The following is a 20,234-nucleotide window of genomic DNA, read 5'->3' on the forward strand; positions in this document are numbered from 1 at the left end:
GACGCCGTGTGCTCCGGACCAAAGAAGAAAAGGATCATCCAGACTGTTACCAGCAACAAGTCCAAAAGCCAGGGTCTGTCATGGTATGGGGTTGTGTCAGTGCCCTTGGCAAAGGTAACTTGCACTTCTGTGAAGGCACCATTAATGCTGAAAAGTATATAGAGATTTTGGAGCATAATATGCTGCCTTCAAGAAGACATCTTTTCCAGGGACGTCCATGCATATTTCAACAAGACAATGCAAAACCACATTCTGCACACATAATAAAGTCCTGGCTGCAGAGGAAGAGGGTACGGGTACTTGACTGGCCTGCCTGCAGTCCCGACCTGTCTCCAATAGAGAATGTGCGGACAACGAAGACCCCGTACTGTTGCCCACCTTAAGACTTGTTTGCAGGAAGAATGGGACAAAATTACACCTGAAACACTTCATCACTTGGTGTCTTCAGTCCCTAAACGTCTTTTAAGTGTTGTGAAAAGGAATGGCAACATTACAAAGTGGTAAATGCTTTACTGTCCCAACTTTTTTTGAAATGTGTTGCAGGTCTGAATGACAGGAAAGGATGCATATTTACAAATGACATGAAGTTGACCAGACAAAACATGAAATATTTTGTGTTCATATTGTCTGCAATGAAATACAAGTCAAAGTAAATTTAGAAATCACTTTTTTTTTTTTTTTTTTTTGCGTTTTCCATACTGTCCCAACTTTTTCTGATTTGGGGTTGTACAAATGTTTTGCATATGTAAACTTAAAATGATGTGCATATTTCATATTTGTATATACATGTGTGCATGTGTGTGTGTGTGTGTGTGTAGAACAACACGTCTATAATCAGCCTCAGCCGGGCATATTTCACACATTAGGGTAGTTCCCCATTTGTTTAACCAGTTTGTTAACAGATGCTTGTGTTAAAGCGGATTAATAGTAAAATAGTCTCGTGTAGGACTGATTAATGAGCAGAAGATGGGGATGGAGTGGAGAGAGGGATATTACAGGCACAGGCCCTGCTCCAGGGTCACAGAGGAGGCCGTATAAACGGGTCCAGATTAATTAAGGAGGTATTAGTCAGTCGGGATTGAGGTGGATTCTGAGGCGATTTAGGCAACATGCACCTCAAAACGTCTCCTCGGACCGGCATGCCATAGTGATTTCCATGGCCTAAGCGCCTCACTCCGATGAAATCCCAATTAAAGGCGGCACAACAACACCGGAGCCCTTTGGTCCACTCACCTCCTGAGTGCATGAGCCCATTTACCAGTGCTTTACTCGGCCCTACACACACCAGTGCAGACACACACTGTGTTCACTAAAGAGAGTCATCACTGTAACTCAAGTTCAACTTTAGCACTGGCTACGTCTGGCCCGAGCAAAAGAATATTTTTATAACCGTTTTGATTTTTGAATTAAGTTTCTACTCATTTTCCCCAACAAGGCTGCGGGTTTTGGGGATTACAAACAATAGACAGAATATTATTAAATATTGATTAATATAATTTGATTGTATTAGATTCTTTTATTTAAATTGGTAATATTATTATTTTAACTTATACACTCACCTAAAGGATTATTAGGAACACCTGTTCAATTTCTCATTAATGCAATTATCTAATCAACCAATCACATGGCAGTTGCTTCAATGCATTTAGGGGTGTGGTCCTGGTCAAGACAATCTCCTGAACTCCAACTGAATGTCAGAATGGGAAAGAAAGGTGATTTAAGCAGTTTTGAGCGTGGCATGGTTGTTGGTGCCAGACGGGCCGGTCTGAGTATTTCACAATCTGCTCAGTTACTGGGATTTTCACGCACAACCATTTCTAGGGTTTACAAAGAATGGTGTGAAAAGGGAAAAACATCCAGTATGCAGCAGTCCTGTGGGAGAAAATGCCTTGTTGATGCTAGAGGTCAGAGGAGAATGGGCCGACTGATTCAAGCTGATAGAAGAGCAACTGTGACTGAAATAACCACTCGTTACAACCGAGGTATGCAGCAAAGCATTTGTGAAGCCACAACACGCACAACCTTGAGGCGGATGGGCTACAACAGCAGAAGACCCCACCGGGTACCACTCATCTCCACTACAAATAGGAAAAAGAGGCTACAATTTGCACAAGCTCACCAAAATTGGACAGATGAAGACTGGAGAAATGTTGCCTGGTCTGATGAGTCTCGATTTCTGTTGAGGCATTCAGATGTTAGAGTCAGAATTTGGCGTAAACAGAATGAGAACATGGATCCATCATGCCTTGTTACCACTGTGCAGGCTGCTGGTGGTGGTGTAATGGTGTGGGGGATGTTTTCTTGGCACACGTTAGGCCCCTTAGTGCCAATTGGGCATCGTTTAAATGCCACGGCCTACCTGAGCATTGTTTCTGACCATGTCCATCCCTTTATGACCACCATGTCCCCATCCTCTGATGGCTACTTCCAGCAGGATAATGCACCGTCACAAAGCTCCAATCATTTCAAATTGGTTTCTTGAACATGACAATGAGTTCACTGAACTAAAATGGCCCCCACAGTCTCCAGATCTCAACCCAATAGAGCATCTTTGGGATGTGGTGGAACGGGAGCTTCGTGCCCTGGATGTGCATCCCACAAATCTCCATCCACTGCAAGATGCTCTCCTATCAATATGGGCCAACATTTCTAAAGAATGCTTTCAGTACCTTGTTGAATCAATGCCACGTAGAATTAAGGCAGTTCTGAAGGCGAAAGGGGGTCAAACACAGTATTAGTATGGTGTTCCTAATAATCCTTTAGGTGAGTGTATATTAAATATTAGATAGATAGATAGATAGATAGATAGATAGATAGATAGACAGACAGACAGACAGACAGACAGACGGACGGACGGACGGACGGACGGACGGACGGACAGACAGATAGACACACAGATAGACAGACAGACAGACAGGCAGGTAGATAGACAGAGAGACAGGTAGATAGATAGACAGACAGACAGACAGACAGATAGATAGATAGATAGATAGATAGACAGACAGACAGACAGACGGACGGACGGACGGACGGACGGACGGACGGACAGACAGACATACAGACGGACGGACGGACGGACGGACGGACAGACAGATAGACACACAGATAGACAGACAGACAGACAGGCAGGTAGATAGACAGAGAGACAGGTAGATAGATAGACAGACAGACAGACAGACAGATAGATAGATAGATAGATAGATAGACAGACAGACAGACGGACGGACGGACGGACGGACGGACGGACGGACGGACAGACAGACATACAGATAGACAGACAGATATATAGATAGATAGATAGATAGATAGATAGATAGATAGATAGATAGATAGATAGATAGATAGATAGACAGACAGACAGACAGAGAGACAGACAGACAGACAGACAGACAGATAGACAGACAGATATATAGATAGATAGATAGATAGATAGATAGATAGATAGATAGATAGATAGATAGATAGACAGACAGACAGACAGAGAGACAGACAGACAGACAGACAGACAGACAGACAGACAGACAGACAGACAGACAGACAGACAGATAGATAGATAGATAGATAGATAGATAGATAGATAGATAATTATAATGCAATTTATTTTTATTTATTTATTTTTAAACTGCATTATATGGTCATTGATTCCATAATATATGTATTCCACATAATAAGAGTGAGGTGTGTTTATATCAATTTGATATTTAGATGAAGCTGCATAAACTATTGTCCCCATCTGGAAGATATCATTACCCTTTCACTAGTTAATAAACTATCACTTCAAACTCGCTTTGGCAGATGAAACGCTATCGTGTGTGCGGTAAAGCAGAACTGCATCTCACGGTATTTCTCCCGCAGAGGGAAATAAAGTCTCGGTCAGATGTTGTCCTGACGGTTAGTTAGTCTAACAACCCGATCATCCCGCGGTCCCCTCCGCGGACAGCAACCCCCCGCTAAGTGGCTAATGACCGAGGCGCATAATCCCCCTCAAAACAAGCACAAAGATGCTAATTGAATCCCTCTATAAATAGGCTTGACTTCTGCTGCTCCTCCTTTACTAGAAGCGGCACCGAGAACTGGAGAACACGCCGGTGTTCCGCGAAATCAGTCGGTCTAGAGGTGCGTTATATAACAGGTGTATCCTCAGGCCAGTCGGGGTGTTTGATTGAATCGGTGGACCAGAGAGACGCGGTCAGTGGATCCAGTCGCTCGCGCGCAATGGCGATATAAGAAGACGCTCAACTTTTCACTCAATCCCAAACTAGACACACAAACCTAGTCATGTTTCCTCTGCCGATGTTCACACCCGACCAGGTGGCTCGTGTCTGCGAGAACCTGGAGGAGACTGGAGATATCGAGCGCTTGGGTCGGTTCCTCTGGTCCCTGCCCGCCGCCGTGCCCGGTTCGGCCAGTGAACTGCTCAACCGTCACGAGTCGGTGATGCGAGCGCGCGCGCTCGTCGCGTTCCACGGTGGGAATTTCGAGGCTCTCTATCAGATCCTACAGAGTCACCGCTTCACGCGCGAGTCCCACGCCAAGCTGCAGGACCTGTGGCTGGACGCGCACTACCGCGAGGCGGAGCGCCTGAGGGGGAGACCGCTGGGCCCGGTGGAGAAGTACCGCATCCGGAAGAAGTTCCCCCTTCCTCGAACCATCTGGGACGGCGAGCAGAAGACGCACTGTTTCAAGGTAAACACATTCAAAAACTTTTTTTTCAGACTGTGATGACGCGTTTTAACGGTCATCCGCATCGTAAATCCTGCGAAGTTTTTTTATATTTTCATTTTTTAGAAATTGTATGTACATTTATAACACTAATCATAGCATTATATTAACTTTTTAATCAAATTACAAATGAGCATTTTTAAATGCTGCTGTGAGGAAGTGACGGTTAAACCGACGTCTTCTCTCTTCTGACGGCCGTTATCAATCTCTCTTTATTTATTTGACTCTTTTTGAAAGTTGTGACAGGTTGTGAGTTTTTTCTTTTGCTGTTTGACCAAATGGGAACACAAAAATATATATATTTAATGCAGAAACCCTGAAATGTGATGTGTCAATTGTAGTTATTGATGACTGAAGTAAGGATAGTAAAAGTCTGGATTACACAGGAAGATGAGTTAGATTAGCCATACATTTTAACCCCTTAACTGTTTTAACTTTTATATGTTTGTTAGAGGTTGAATTCAAACCAAACTGCCCTGAATAGGACGTCTACTTCATAAATAGTATGAAAATTATGGAAATATAGCTCACTCAAGCCAATAATGGACCAATGGAATCTGGTTGTCATTTAGTTGAAAACTTTGGTACTGCGTCCAAACAAAATCTGACTGAAACAGGAACACAGCTTGTTTAGATTAAGATTTTCTTGCAGTTTTAGAGTATGGTAAAACATGTTTTGTAAAATATATAATTTATAAATTAATAAATAGGACGTAGGACACGCTGACGGGAAGTGTCTAGGTGGAAGGAAGTGAAGTGTCTAGGGAGATTATTTTTAGCCCCCAAAAATTTGACTGACAGTTAAAGGATTAAACAAATCCAAACTCTCTCATATTTCATCACATCCTCTCAAACAACTTCATCAAGTGCTTTAAAAACCGTTTTCTATAGAAATTCAAAATATGTCTACAAAACTCATTTCAAGCATTGACACTGAAAGATGTTTAAGATCATAAACATAAGTCCAGTAAAGTGTGTCCAGACATTTGACTGGTAGAATCCAGTGATACTATATCTAAGCAATTTATTAAGTTCAGAATACCTAGTGAGTGGATAATGCACAATTTCTGTTTTCAAATATATATATATATGACAATAATATTTGTAATATAGTGAATTTTGTGTAAATGTGTTAAACAGGCCGCTCTTCTATATAGTTATAATCAACTACTGAAAAATACATATCAGCAGACCAACTAGAATCCATGTATTCTCTCTCACACACACACACACACACACACACACACACACACACACACACACACACACACACACACACACACACACACACACACAACCCCTAAATTTACCCATCACAGGAAACATTCTGCATATTTCATGTTTGCGTAGTAAAACCAGTGTTATACCCATGTCATTATACAAATTTGTGTCCTCATACATCACAAAAACACACACACACACACACACACACACACACACACACACACACACACACACACACACACACACACACTACCCCTAAACTTACCCATCACAGGAAACATTCTGCATTTTTAAATCTCCTCATATTTCATGTTGTCGTATCTAAGTGAGGATATCCCATAGGCGTAATGGTTTTTATACTGTACAAACTGTACATTCTATCCCCCTACACTACCACACACACACACACACACACACACACACACACACACACAACCCCTACCCCTAAACTTACTCATCACAGGAAACATTCAGCATTTTTAAATCTCCTCATATTTCCAGTGTAATACCCATGTCATTATACAAATGTGTGTCCTCATAAATAACAAACACGCACACACTCACACACACACACACACACACACACACACACACACACACACACACACACACACACACACACACACACACACACACACACACACACACACACACACACACACACACACACACACACACACACACACACACACACACACACACACACACACACACACACAACCCCTACCCCTAAACTTACTCATCACAGGAAACATTCTGCATTTTTAAATCTCCTCATATTTCCAGTGTAATACCCATGTCATTATACAAATGTGTGTCCTCATAAATAACAAACACACACACACACACACACACACACACACACACAACCCCTAAACTTACCCATCACAGGAAACATTCTGCATTTTTAAATGTTCTCATATTTCATGTTGTCGTAATACCAGTGTAATACCCATGTCATTATACAAATGTGTCCTCATAAATCATACACACACACACACACACACACACACACACACACACACACACACACACACACACACACACACACACACATTTGTTTTACTATCTAAGTGAGGAGATTCCATAGGCGTAATGGTTTTTATACTGTACAAACTGTACATTCTCTCCCCCTACACTACCACACACACACACACACACACACACACACACACACACACACACACACACACACACACACACACACACACACACACACATTTGTTTTACTATCTAAGTGAGGAGATTCCATAGGCGTAATGGTTTTTATACTGTACAAACTGTACATTCTCTCCCCCTACACTACCACACACACACACACATACACACACACACACACACACACACACACACACACACACACACACACACACACACACACACACACACACACACACACACACACACACACACACACACACACACAATACATTTTCATTAGAATGCACTCATCAAATCTAACTAAAACAAAAGCATGCTAAAAGTGAAACCAGGCTTTGTGTCTGATTGTTTCTGGTTCTTGCTGTAACCCCTGGATGAACTGGTTTATTCCAGTCCAGAAATATCCTTCAGTTTGGATCAACATTAGGTGACCACAAACTCATTTTAGGGTCTGATTAAGTAGAAATAGATCTTTGGGTCACAACTGCATTTTCACTTTTAAAAGTGCGAATAAAGCGGGACTTAATAGCGGCGCATTGTGGCTGCAGCAGTCCACGCGGCTCTAAGCTCCCGCACCTGATCCCATGCGGAGCGCCTCCATGCGTCCTGTCAGTCTGTGTGCTTAAGCCTCTTGAGCCGGGACCACCTGTGGCATTTAAGCTCTCATTCCGCACAGATGACTTTCTACCTTTTCACCGCGTCCCAGACACTAGTGCTCAGATTACCCGGCAGCTCAACTGCTCTGCAAAGCTCTCGTAACGAGTCCGGCATTGTGTTTGCAGACTGAACCAATGTGAATTGCAATGGAAAGTGGATTTTAAAGTGGTCTCGGGGTGCTGGGTCACTTTGCAAAGGTGGTCAGTAGTTGCGCAGGAAATGAACCTTAATCACTGACCAGTCGGCAGATTACTCCAGCAGACGGACGGTAAATGAGATCTGATGGCTAGCGCCTTAACACACACACACACACACACCAGGATTGACTCCAGAAGCCCTGATCCAGGAGCAGTGCTTTAAGCCTAATGCCAACTTCTGCCCTTCTTAGCTTCCAAGGGCACCGTGATGGAAATATCTACAATTGCACATCGGGAAGATCATTGCAATGAATCTACACTAGAAGCAGTGGATTTGAACACAACCAGTTTATCGCCTCGATGTTTTCCAGTGAGATGAGCTGCAGGGTTGATCCTCTTTAAATAAAAATGCTTCTTATATAGCGATCTATAAATACATCCTACCCAGCAGACTGATTATTGTTAATGAGATATAATGCTATTATCCTTCTTGAGCCCTTTAAAGTCTCTTACAACAACTCACATTCAGGTTATTATAGTTTATTTATGCGGAAACATCCTTTCTGGATACCCACAAAATAGCCTGAAACTAATTGCATAAATGTGATTGTGATCCAGCACATCCTCTGCGACTCAAAACTTTGTAGTAAAGATGCATTAAACTGATCAAAAGTGACAGTAAAGACATTCGTAATGTTATTATATTTCAGATAAATGCTTTTTATTCGTCGATGAATCCTGAAAACGAAAATGTTTCACATTTTTCACACAAATATGAAGCAGCACAACTGGTTAAAACATTAATAATAATCATAAATCCTCATTTTAGAGTGATTTCTGAAGGGTCATGTGACACTGAAGACTGGAGTAATGATGATAAATTCAGCTTTGATCACAGGAATACATTACATTTAATATATTCACATAGAAAACAGTTATTTTAAATTGTACTATTACACTTTTTTTGAGTCTTGGTGAGCAAAAAACATTAAAAATCGTACCGACCCCAAACTTTGAAATGTTATTGTAACCGTGAAGATAATGCATTGTTTTGGACTGAGTATCAATGGTCTTGATTGTGTGTTTTCCAGGAGCGAACCCGTAGTCTCCTAAGGGAATGGTACCTGCAGGATCCCTATCCAAACCCCTCCAGAAAGCGTCATCTGGCTCAGGCCACCGGCCTCACTCCCACACAGGTGGGCAACTGGTTCAAGAACAGACGACAGCGGGACAGGGCGGCATCTGCTAAAAACAGGTACAGTAAACGTACAGTATTACAGGAGGCCACACACACACACACACACACACACCATCTCATTCCTAAAACACAGCGATTCGCCTGTTTCTAGTGAACATTCAGACCTGCGCTTGAGCCAACAGCTTCACAAACTCTATTCAACCACACAGAATCATTATTCATGTGCTAAAAATATTACTATTATCACAGAAGAACTGGGATAGAAGTTTATAGATCGGATATAAACACTGATGTCTACGGTAGTGATCACAATAAGGCAAATCACCTGGCATTTCAAATAAACATTGTGTCTTTACATCGACAAGAGACTGATAAAAAATGTGTTTGCCATTGAATCATTTATTCAAGAGATTCATCCAGTAATGAAACAAGTCTTTATGAGTGAGTCATTGAATCATTCATTCAAGAGATTCATCCAGTAATGAAACAAGTCTTTATGAGCGAGTCAATGAATCATTCATTCAAGAGATTCATCCAGTAATGAAACAAGTCTTTATGAGTGAGTCAATTAATCATTAATTCAAGAGATTCATCCAGTAATGAAACAAGTCTTTATGAGCGAGTCAATGAATCATTCATTCAAGAGATTCATCCAGTAATGAAACAAGTCTTTATGAGTGAGTCAATTAATCATTAATTCAAGAGATTCATCCAGTAATGAAACAAACCTTTATGAGTGAGTCAATGAATCATTAATTCAAGAGATTCATCCAGTAATGAAACAAACCTTTATGAGTGAGTCATTGAATCATTCATTCAAGAGATTCATCCAGTAATGAAACAAGTCTTTATGAGGGAGTCATTGAATCATTCATTCAAGAGATTCCTCCAGTAATGAAACAAACCTTTATGAGCGAGTCAATGAATCATTCATTCAAGAGATTCATCCAGTAATTAAACAAATCTTTATGATTGAGTCATTGAATCATTCATTCAAGAGATTCATCCAGTAATGAAACAAATCTTTATGAGTGAGTCATTGAATCATTCATTCATCATTCAAAATAATGAATTCAAATTAGTTAGATATTTTGAAATAGACTGCAGCAATAAACATTTAGTCAGAACCTCTGGGAAATGACGTGGTATTTAGTTGTCTGTTCAGATCGTGGGAGAATAATTGAATTGCTCATTCAGTGTTTATGTTAACCAACATTATTAAAATCATTTCCATTCTTTGAAATCAAGTAAAATTTAAGTACAATAAAATTTAAATTATTAAAACTAATTATATTAAATAAAAATATTAAATAAAAAACTTAAATAGCTTAAACGAAAATTAGAAATAAACGAAATAAATAAGTTTAAGTTGAATTATTAGATAACTAAAATTTTAAATGAAAGCTAAATAGATAAAAAATTGACAAAGCACACAACAAAATCACTAAAACTTGAACTAAAATGAAAAAAATATATAACATAACTAATTTAAAATATTAATAAATACTACAATAGTATATAAATAATATAAAAAAACACTGAATGCTCTAAAATGCAAAAGCTTGAATTTGAATGGCTCGTTAAAAAAAATGCAAACATTATTGTTTACTTTTTATTACTTTCTTGCTTCTGTGAAACACAAAATTAGTTTTAGGCAGAATGCAAGATAAATCAATTCTGTCAAGCTCCAAAAGGCACCATAAAAGTTGTGCATATGACTATATTCCCATATGAATTATGACTTCAATTTGAGTGTGTTTCTTGCACAAAGCTCTTCGGAAGAATTGAAATAAAGTGCCAATGACTTTAGATATACAAAGACGTGCACTCATATTGTTATATAGCAGAATAAGCCCCGCCTTCTAAATAAAAGAGCCAATCAGCAATTAGTAAAGTCATCGCATCACTTTTAGAAGCTCTTAAAACCGCTCTGAGACGTGCGCTTATGACTAAACACGGACTTGCTGAGCCTGAAAAATGCTGTTTTTTATCATGATTTGAGCATTTGAAATTTATGAGACAGTTGTTGTCATATTTCATTGGTGTTTCCAAATATGACATTTTAATCAAAAGCTTAGTGAACAGAGAATTTGATGTTTCCCCATTCAAAGAGATAGGACTGGTTTCAAAGATGGCCGCCGAGTGAAATGACTTGCCCTAAAGGGACTTTTATGGTGCTTTTGGGACAGTCGAATATATTTATGTTGACTTACATTTCAAGCGTGGAGTTAATATTCTTCCGTCTCTCATTTCTTCCCCAGAATGCAGCAGGATTCCTCCCTCCTTCCCTCTGGTAGCTCTCCCGAATGTTCCTCCTCGGAGCACAACACGCGCCTCCAGGGCTCGTCCCCGCGGCGGCCCGGGAGCCCAGAGAACAGCGACTGCAGCTCGGGCACGGGCCCCAGGGGGACCGGGGCCTCCACGCCGGACATCTCGGTCAGCAGCGACAGCGAGTTCGAGTCGTGAAGAAGCTCTGCTGCTGGATCTGCTCAACGCGTATAGATGCACTTAACAGAGAGACTGAGAAATCAGCTTGTGAACGGACTTCCAGATTTGACAAAAAAACGCTCTCAGTTATTCCCTCGTTCAGGCTTGGTCCGTCCCCGACCACGGAGGAACTACAGTTTCAAGACTTGAAAAATGAGCAGACTGGACCTCTTAAAAAGGCATGTGCCAAATAAATCTCTTTGGGATCATTGGCTTTCTAAACCATTCTAATACTCAGGTGGCACAAAATATGAGACATATACATTTTATGCAAATTTTGTACATGAATTCTAGTCTAGGTCCTCCAGCCAGGCCTTTTGTAGCACTACTGTCTGTGAAAACTGCGAAAGAGAAACTGTCTGTCCTTTGAAAACGGAAGGTAGAAATAACCTGCTGCTGTGTTTTCATTAGAATATAGTGTAGATTTATGCCAGTTACTTGAGCTAACGTTGCATTTTTTATGGGTTATGTTTTGTTGTTGTTAAATGAGGATATAAAACAGGAATATAACGATGTCACTCTTAGAAGAAAAGGTTCTAAAGGGAACCTTAAACAAGGGTTTCCGTCGGGCGCTTCATACACAGAACGTTAAAGGAACACGCCACTATTTATGAAAATAGGCTCATTTTCCAGCTCCTCTAGACTTAAACAGTTGAGTTTTACCGTTTTTTTACCGATCTGGCGGTAGCACTTTTAGCATAGCTTAGCATAGAGCATTGAATCTGATTAGACCGTTAGCATCTCGCTCAAAAAATGACTAAAGAGTGTCGAAATTTTTCCTATTTAAAACTCGACTCTTCTGCAGTTACATCGTGTACTAAGACCGACGGAAAATTAAAAGTTGTGATTTTCTAGGCCGATGTGTTTAGGAACTATTCTCTCATTCCTGCGTAATAATCAAGAGCTTTGTGCCATCCCATGAGTGCAGCGGCGCAATGATATTACACAGCGCCTGGAAATAGTCCCCAGCGCTCTCTCTGTGAGCAGGTTGTCACGTTGGTTATGTTGACGGAAGTTAGCCTATTTTCAGGCGCTGTGTAATATCATTGCGCCGCTGCACTCATGGGACGGCTCAGATTTCCTTGATTATTGTTTTAAATAGGAAAAAATGCTAATGGTCTAATCAGATTCAATGACGTATGCTAAGCTATGCTAAAGGTGCTACCGCCAGACCCGGAGATCGGCTGAATGGATTCAAAAACGGTAAAACTGTTTAAGTCTAGGGGAGCTGTTGGAAAAAGTTTCAAAATAGTGGCTTTAAGGGCCCTATTTTAACGCCCTCACGGTGCAGGTGCACTTAGGGCGTGTCTGAATCCACTTTTGCTAGTCTAACAATGGAAAAAACGGTCGGCGCGCCGGCTAAAGGGTAGTACCTCGTTTCTTAATGAGTTATGGGGGTGTTTTGGGCGTAACGTGCAATAAACCAATCAGAGTCTCACCTCCCATTCCCTTTAAAAGCCATTTGCGCTCGCGCAATTCGCTATTTACATGGCGGACGCCCTCAACCTGACGATACATGTGTGTATTGCCACGATTGGTTCAATAATTAGCCAATTTCATTCGTCATTACTGCAAATAGGTAATTCTGCTACATGCAATGACTATCCATTGTGGCATCTTACATAATAATAATATTTTACATTTTAATCCTTTTATTTTTAATGTTTGGCATGTGTGTGTGCTGCTGCGCATCCCTGTGTGTGTAATAATCAGAGTGTACATGCGTTCTGCACCGCCTATAGGCTCATATTACTAACACACACTTTAAATAACACAAAAATACTGCGCTATTGACTTTAGAGCAGGTTTGTGTTGGTCAATGGCGCAGTCGTTTTCAGTTCCTCAACACACCAACAATGCACCTGAACACACCTGGTTATCAGACCAGACGCCAATGGGCGAACAGATGACGCGAGTGCATTTACTATTTAAACAACGTGAAAATGAGAACTGCGTCGGGATGAAACTAGCAAAAAACACTTCCTAGGAGCCTTGGATCCATCATCATGGGATCTTTAAAATCGAGTCCGATGTAGAAACCCACTGAACCTTTTTGTCTAAGAGTGTATTCTGGATGAACTTAGATAGTCATGTTCTGGGATATTAATGCTGCTCTTCCTGTGTGATTTCTGCGCCACCAAACTGTGACCCGACAGGTTTCCTCAAGGCTAAGAGAAAGTATTTTAGCATCTTAGAAACGACACGCATCACCTTTGAATCAACCTCTGCATTTGTTCTGTACGTTTCACTTCGTCTCGGTCTGAAGTCATTTAATGTGCCTACACTTTGAGGACGACGTCAGACTGTATGATCGTCCGCTGTTCTTCATTTTCACACCCATACTCACCGAAGTTACAAGAGCGCGATTGTTTTGTTTTCATTTGTCTGTTGTTTGCAATTTTGAAATAAATGAAATTATTTTTGAACGAGCTGGAGCCTCCTTTGTGTGCCCTTTACGGCACACGTCACTTATAACATCCCACTGATAAAATAACATGGCTTTACACAACCTTAAATCACCATTTCAAGGAATAATTTAACAATAAATGAAAATGGTGTCATAATTTATTGACTCTCATGTCATTACACATATGTGCAACTTATCTTTTCTGAAACACATAGGCAGAAAATCTGACCTCTTCCTATAAATCATAGTTTAAAATAATTTTAGCCATATTTTATTTTAACAGCAGATGTATTGCATTGTTAAATTTAATATATTTTTTTTCTGTAAATTATAAGGCAACTTGTAGCATAGTTTTAATGATAAAAGTATAGGTATTCATGTTAAAAAGGTTTTAAATTCATAGGTAATTAATTTTTTTAATACCTAATTTTCACCATATTTTACAGTAATTTAAAGTACCCCAGCAGTCAATAATTGTGTCCCTTAAAACTCATCTTTGATCATTAAAAAAAAAAAAAATTCCTGTGAAAATAATTCCTTCATGCCTTAAACTAGCGTGAATGTAATGCTGCGCTCACACCAAACATGAATAGAGCTTCAAAATCGCGTCTACCGTGTCTAGTTGGCGTTTGAAGCAAAATTGACGCGTGTTCAAGGCGCTCCAGGAGAAATATGTCATAAAACACCACCTTGTCTCTTTTCATTTTCTTTAAAAATATATATTAAACATTAATAGCCACACAAATGTGGTCCAGGCAACTTCTACATTATCTTCAGCGGCTGAGCGCCGCTGATCGCCTGGAGCTCACAACTACACAAACACAAGATTATTTTTTTTAAATAGGCGCTCTCTTTATAAATAAACCACATATTTGAGCTTTAAACAACCACATTCTCACCTGAAAAAGTCGTAAAACTACATTTTGTGACACAATAGTAGTATTTTTAAATTATGCAGGGTTTCTTCAGGAGCAGGCTCCTGATTGGGTAACGCGGCGCGAATTGACGCCAAAGTAAAAAAAATTCAACTCGGGCGTCAGACGCGAATTCGCCTCAAACGCCTAAATGCACAAAAAAGCACCACTCGCGCGTATTGCGCAAGATGCTCAATTTGCGTCCAATTGGCCGAACTGGACGCGCGAATGAGGCGTAATCGCGTCCATCGCGCAGCGCTAAACGCGTCTGGACCTCCTTTCCATTGACTTAACATGGAAATCACTAGCGCCAGACGCTCTATTCGCGTTTGGTGTGAACGCAGCATAACACTACACCCTTGCTTCATGAATATGGAAATTAGCTCCGCCTCCACCCAATCCCAGCAGCTTGGATTACCTGATCCGCTCAGTCAACTCTACACAATAACATGTGGAAATATGGGTTTAATTCTGCCATATTTGTCTGAACCAGAAACTGATCCAGAAGAGGAAGAGTGAATAATACAGGCTCGTCTACAAGTCAATGTATCAGAATACGTTTTCATGACGCTTTCTACAACATCGGACACATAACGGTTATTAATATGATTAGCATTTTGCTTGACTGTTATCAAACAGCTAATAATGTGTTGCTAATGTTACACAAGCCATGTTCCCGTTCGCCATCTCAGCACGTCAGACACACAGACTGTAAAAAAATATGGACGTAGTGTCCGTGACGTCACCCATAGGATTCTGAAGAGCCGTTCTGAAGCGCAAAGTCGGGTCGAGCTGGCCGTCGCCATCTTGGCAGCGCGTCACTCCCGGATAACAGAAAATGGAAAAAAGGGGCGGGACGTGGGCGGAGCTGAGGTGACACGATGACTAACAGACAGCAGACAAACGGCAATCCACCTGTCACTCAAAGTGGCCACGCCCTTAATTATGCAGAACTTTAATACTTTATATAATGTAAACAAATGAGTTATAAAGAAATTCACCCCCTCACAGTCGTCATAAAGGGCAAAATTAGCCGTATAGACCAAAACCACAATTTGTCCCAGACTGTAAACATGTGTTCTTCTGCTGTAAAGTTGGGCATTTTAACATGAGCTCAATGAGATTCTGCTCCTTCTGGAGTCTGTCTCTAGTGGCCAGTCCATGAACTGCAGTTTAAGTCACTTCTGTATTGGCTTCAAGAGAAACTGGGGAGGGTGCCGCTTGGTCAGACACTTGCCTTCTAACAATCAGCATCTGCAGAAACGCTTCATCACAGACCGTCAGTGGAGAAAAGCCCCGCCCGATCAAGACGGGACAGGTCACATGACAGTAGGAAACAGAGACGGATTCAATGGTTCACTACAGTTTTAAGGAGAACATAAGCATTGGTGTTGACTTGCACATGGTTTGTATTATAGCATATTAAAAACACCACATATAAACAACATTAAAACATCGATTTTCACCACGGGGGGACTTTAAATGAATTGTCTTTTTTAAAATGTAATATTTTACTGTATGATAAGGTGACTTTCAGTTCAGTGAATAGGTTTTTACTGTCATTATTTTGTTGCATTACTCCATTAAATTACATATTTTCAGAGCATAACTGCAAAATAAATGTTTTTTTTTTCTTTGGAATTCTTTTTATTTTACTATAAAAATATACATATTGCTTTATTAAAAAGTCTATATTATTTTTTCAATTATAAGGTAATTTATTATTTTCATGCTTCATTTTCCACTATATTTTAGTTAGTTACAATTTATTTTACAATAAAAAATATATATATTGCTTTATTAAATAGGCTATACATTTTTTTCAATAGTAAGGTAATTTACTCTATGCATAATTTTTCACCATATTTTACAGTTATTTAAATAAAATGTATTGTCTTTTAAAATAAGAAATTGTACTGTATGATAAGGCGACTTACAGTTAAGCAATTACAGTTTTTTACTGTAAAAATGTTTGCATTATTCCATTAAACAACGTGTTTTTGGAGCGTAGCTCGCCGCTATAAAAGGATTTTTTATGTGGGATTCTTCTCCTGCCGTGAACAAGGTGGTTTTTACTGTCATTTTTTGTTGCATTATTCCATTAAATTACATTTTTAGAGAGTAACTGCATTATAAAAGTTTTTTCCCTTTGGAATTCCACTTTTTTATTTTACTATAAAAAATATAAATATTGTTTTATTAAAAAGGCTATTCATTTTCTCAATTGTAAGGTAATTTATTATTTTTATGCATTAAAATTTTTTAGTTATTTAAATAAAATATATAGTCTATAAAATTGTAATATTTTACTGTATAATAAGGCGACTTACAGTTCAGCGAACAGGCTTTTACTGACATTTTTTGTTGCATTACTCCATTAAATTACATACAAACCCAAATCAGAAAAAGTTGGGACAGTATGGAAAACGCAAAAAAAACAAAGAAGTGATTTCTAAATTTACTTTGACTTGTATTTCATTGCAGGCAATATGAACACAAAATATTTCATGTTTTGTCTGGTCAACTTCATGTCATTTGTAAATATGCATCCTTTCCTGTCATTCAGACCTGCAACACATTTAAAAAAAAGTTGGGACAGTAAAGCATTTACCACTTTGTAATGTTGCCATTCCTTTTCACAACACTTAAAAGACGTTTAGGGACTGAAGACACCAAGTGATGAAGTGTTTCAGGTGTAATTTTGTCCCATTCTTCCTGCAAACAAGTCTTAAGGTGGGCAACAGTACGGGGTCTTCGTTGTCCACACATTCTCTATTGGAGACAGGTCGGGACTGCAGGCAGGCCAGTCAAGCACCCGTACCCTCTTCCTCCGCAGCCAGGACTTTGTAATGTGTGCAGAATGTGGTTTTGCATTGTCTTGCTGAAATATGCATGGACGTCCCTGGAAAAGATGTCTTCTTGAAGGCAACATATTATGCTCCAAAATCTCTATGTACTTTTCAGCATTAATGGTGCCTTCACAGAAGTGCAAGTTACCTTTGCCAAGGGCACTGACACAACCCCATACCATGACAGACCCTGGCTTTTGGACTTGTTGCTGGTAACAGTCTGGATGATCCTTTTCTTCTTTGGTCCGGAGCACACGGCGTCCATTCCTCCCAAAAAATACCTGAAATACTGCTTCATCTGACCACAGTACACGTTTCCACTGTGTGATGGTCCATCCCAGACGCCTCCGAGCCCAGAGAAGTCGACGGCGCTTCTGGACACTGTTAACATAGGGCTTCCTTTTGGCACAGTACAGTTTTAACTGGCATTTGTGGATGTAACTACGTATTGTGGCACTTGACAAAGGTTTGCCAAAGTAGTCCTGAGCCCATGTGGTGATATCGCTTATAGATGAATGACGATTCTTGATTCAGTGCCGCCTGAGGGATCGGAGATCACGGTTGTTCAGCTTAGGCTTGCGCCCTTGTCCTTTACGCACTGAAATTCCTCCAGATTCCTTGAATCTTTTAATTATGTTATGCACTGCTGAATGTGAAATATCCAAATCTCTTCCTATCTTTCTTTGAGGAACATTGTTTTTAAACATTTCAATAATTTTCTCACGTATTTGTTGGTAAACTGGCGATCCTCGGCCCATCTTTGCTCCTAAAGGATTAGACCTTTCTTGGATGCTGCTTTTGTACCAAATCATAATTACAATCACCTGCTGACATCACCTGTTTCAAATCACATTATTGAACCATTTTACCTCATTACTAGCCCTAAATTGCTCCTGTCCCAACTTTTTTTGAAATGTGTTGCAGGTCTGAATGACAGGAAAGGATGCATATTTACAAATGACATGAAGTTGACCAGACAAAACATGAAATATTTTGTGTTCATATTGTCTGCAATGAAATACAAGTCAAAGTAAATTTAGAAATCACTTCTTTTTTTTTGCGTTTTCCATACTGTCCCAACTTTTTCTGATTTGGGGTTGTATTTTTTGGAGTGTAACTGCAAAATAAAAGTTTTTGCCTTTGGAATTCCACTTTTTTACTTTACAATAAAAAATATACATACTGCTTTATTATATAGGCTATATGTTTTTTTTTTCAATTGTAAGTTAATTTATATTTTTATGCATCACTTTCCACCATATTTGAGTTATTTAGCATGTATTGCCAAATGCTGTATGATAAGGCGTCTTACAGTTCAGCGAACAGGCTTTTACTGACATTCTTTTGTTGCATTACTCCATTAAATTACATATTTTTTGGAGCGTAACTGCAAAATAAACGTTTTTCCCTTTGGAATATTAAACTTATATCAGATGTTTTTGTTAAATATAAGGGGAATTCTAGTTTTCTGTAGTAAACACAATGTTGTTTGATAACCTTTGATACTTTTCTCAATAGAGCGGGTGTGATGGTTGTCTTGAACAAGTTCTCAGAGCAGATTACACCAACTGAGCAGTTTGTTATTGTGTTTCTGTGTTTCTGGCCCTCACCCACTGAAATGAGAGAACAATAAAGAACAAGCGAGGGGCTTTGGGTTTGGTCTTTCCTGACTGCACAACCTGCATGTCCGAATTGACCTCCAGGCCAGAATAAAAGCTTTTAAAGACAAACATTTCTCAATTCCAGCTTCACCACGATGATTATTAAAGTTTCCCACGGCACATTATTGCATTAAATGAGGTGTTTCTGGAGTGTAGCTCTGCGTTTGAGATTCTTCTCCTGCCCTGAACAAGGCGGAGTCCCTCAGTTCCTCCTCAGGGAAACCCACCCCATTGTTTCTCACTTCACCAAAGCAGCCGTACGGAGAGGCTCGACTCCCTGCGCGTCTCCTGAACTCTGCAGCATGGACAGCGGCGGGAGGAGAGTGGTCGTGTGTGACAATGGCACTGGGGTAAGAGACACACTCTGCATTACGGAGACTTCACTCAGACTGCGGATCAAACCGGGCCTGAGCCATCAAACGGCTGATCCGTGAGGGAACACTAACTGGGCTTTAATGCATGATAACGGAAAGTTGCTTTGATTGGAAAATGTTTAACTCTTCTTTTTAAAAAGTGAAGTGAGATGTAGGGAAGTATTCCCGAGACCGAGGGCGTTCGAGCACGGGCCTGTTGCATTGCTCGGCTCTGTCTGAACACGTCTGGCAGGGAACAGCACACACTTCACCTTAAAAGGTGTCAGGGAAGAAGATGCACGGTTATTGGCCACAGATGAGGAAGTGCTGTGCTTTACAGAAGCTGTCACTGACTGACCCTTCAGCTGTGAACTATAGGGAAGTCAGAGGGAGTTGGGGAAGATGCAGTTCTTCAAATAATCGAGATCCGTCCTCATAATCCTGAGATCTGAGTTTGAGCCGCT

At 40.1% G+C, this 20,234-nt stretch overlaps 2 protein-coding genes across 2 annotated transcripts in view; both read left to right on the plus strand.

Annotated features, from left to right (window-relative positions):
* Window positions 1-4,053: 4,053 nt before the first annotated feature.
* six7 (SIX homeobox 7) lies at window positions 4,054-14,010 on the plus strand. The gene is made up of 4 exons (XM_079808564.1): window positions 4,054-4,686; window positions 8,993-9,156; window positions 11,361-12,270; window positions 12,758-14,010. The coding sequence occupies exons 1-3, from the start codon at window positions 4,279-4,281 to the stop codon at window positions 11,563-11,565; spliced, it is 777 nt and encodes a 258-aa protein (XP_079664690.1). The 5' UTR covers window positions 4,054-4,278; the 3' UTR covers window positions 11,566-12,270; window positions 12,758-14,010.
* A 5,523-nt stretch (window positions 14,011-19,533) lies between these two features.
* Window positions 19,534-20,234, plus strand: part of LOC307139034 (actin-related protein 2-A) — a 12,615-nt gene continuing 11,914 nt past the window's right edge. The window contains exon 1 of the mRNA XM_079837814.1: window positions 19,534-19,767. Coding sequence (XP_079693940.1) covers window positions 19,552-19,767 — 216 coding nt within the window. The 5' untranslated portion in view covers window positions 19,534-19,551. The remainder of the gene's footprint in view (window positions 19,768-20,234) is intronic.

This window comes from Gobio gobio (genome assembly GCF_949357685.1).
Source record: "Gobio gobio genome assembly, chromosome: 2".
NCBI classification, from domain to species: Eukaryota; Metazoa; Chordata; class Actinopteri; order Cypriniformes; family Gobionidae; genus Gobio; species Gobio gobio.

Bases quoted from the DNA above. Each gene is read 5' to 3' on its own strand.
- six7 (XM_079808564.1), top strand. From the start codon at position 4,279: ATGTTTCCTCTGCCGATGTTCACACCCGACCAGGTGGCTCGTGTCTGC. The intron at 4,687-8,992 runs GTAAACACATTC...TGTGTTTTCCAG, and splicing joins AGAAGACGCACTGTTTCAAG to GAGCGAACCCGTAGTCTCCT. The intron at 9,157-11,360 runs GTACAGTAAACG...TTTCTTCCCCAG, and splicing joins GCGGCATCTGCTAAAAACAG to AATGCAGCAGGATTCCTCCC.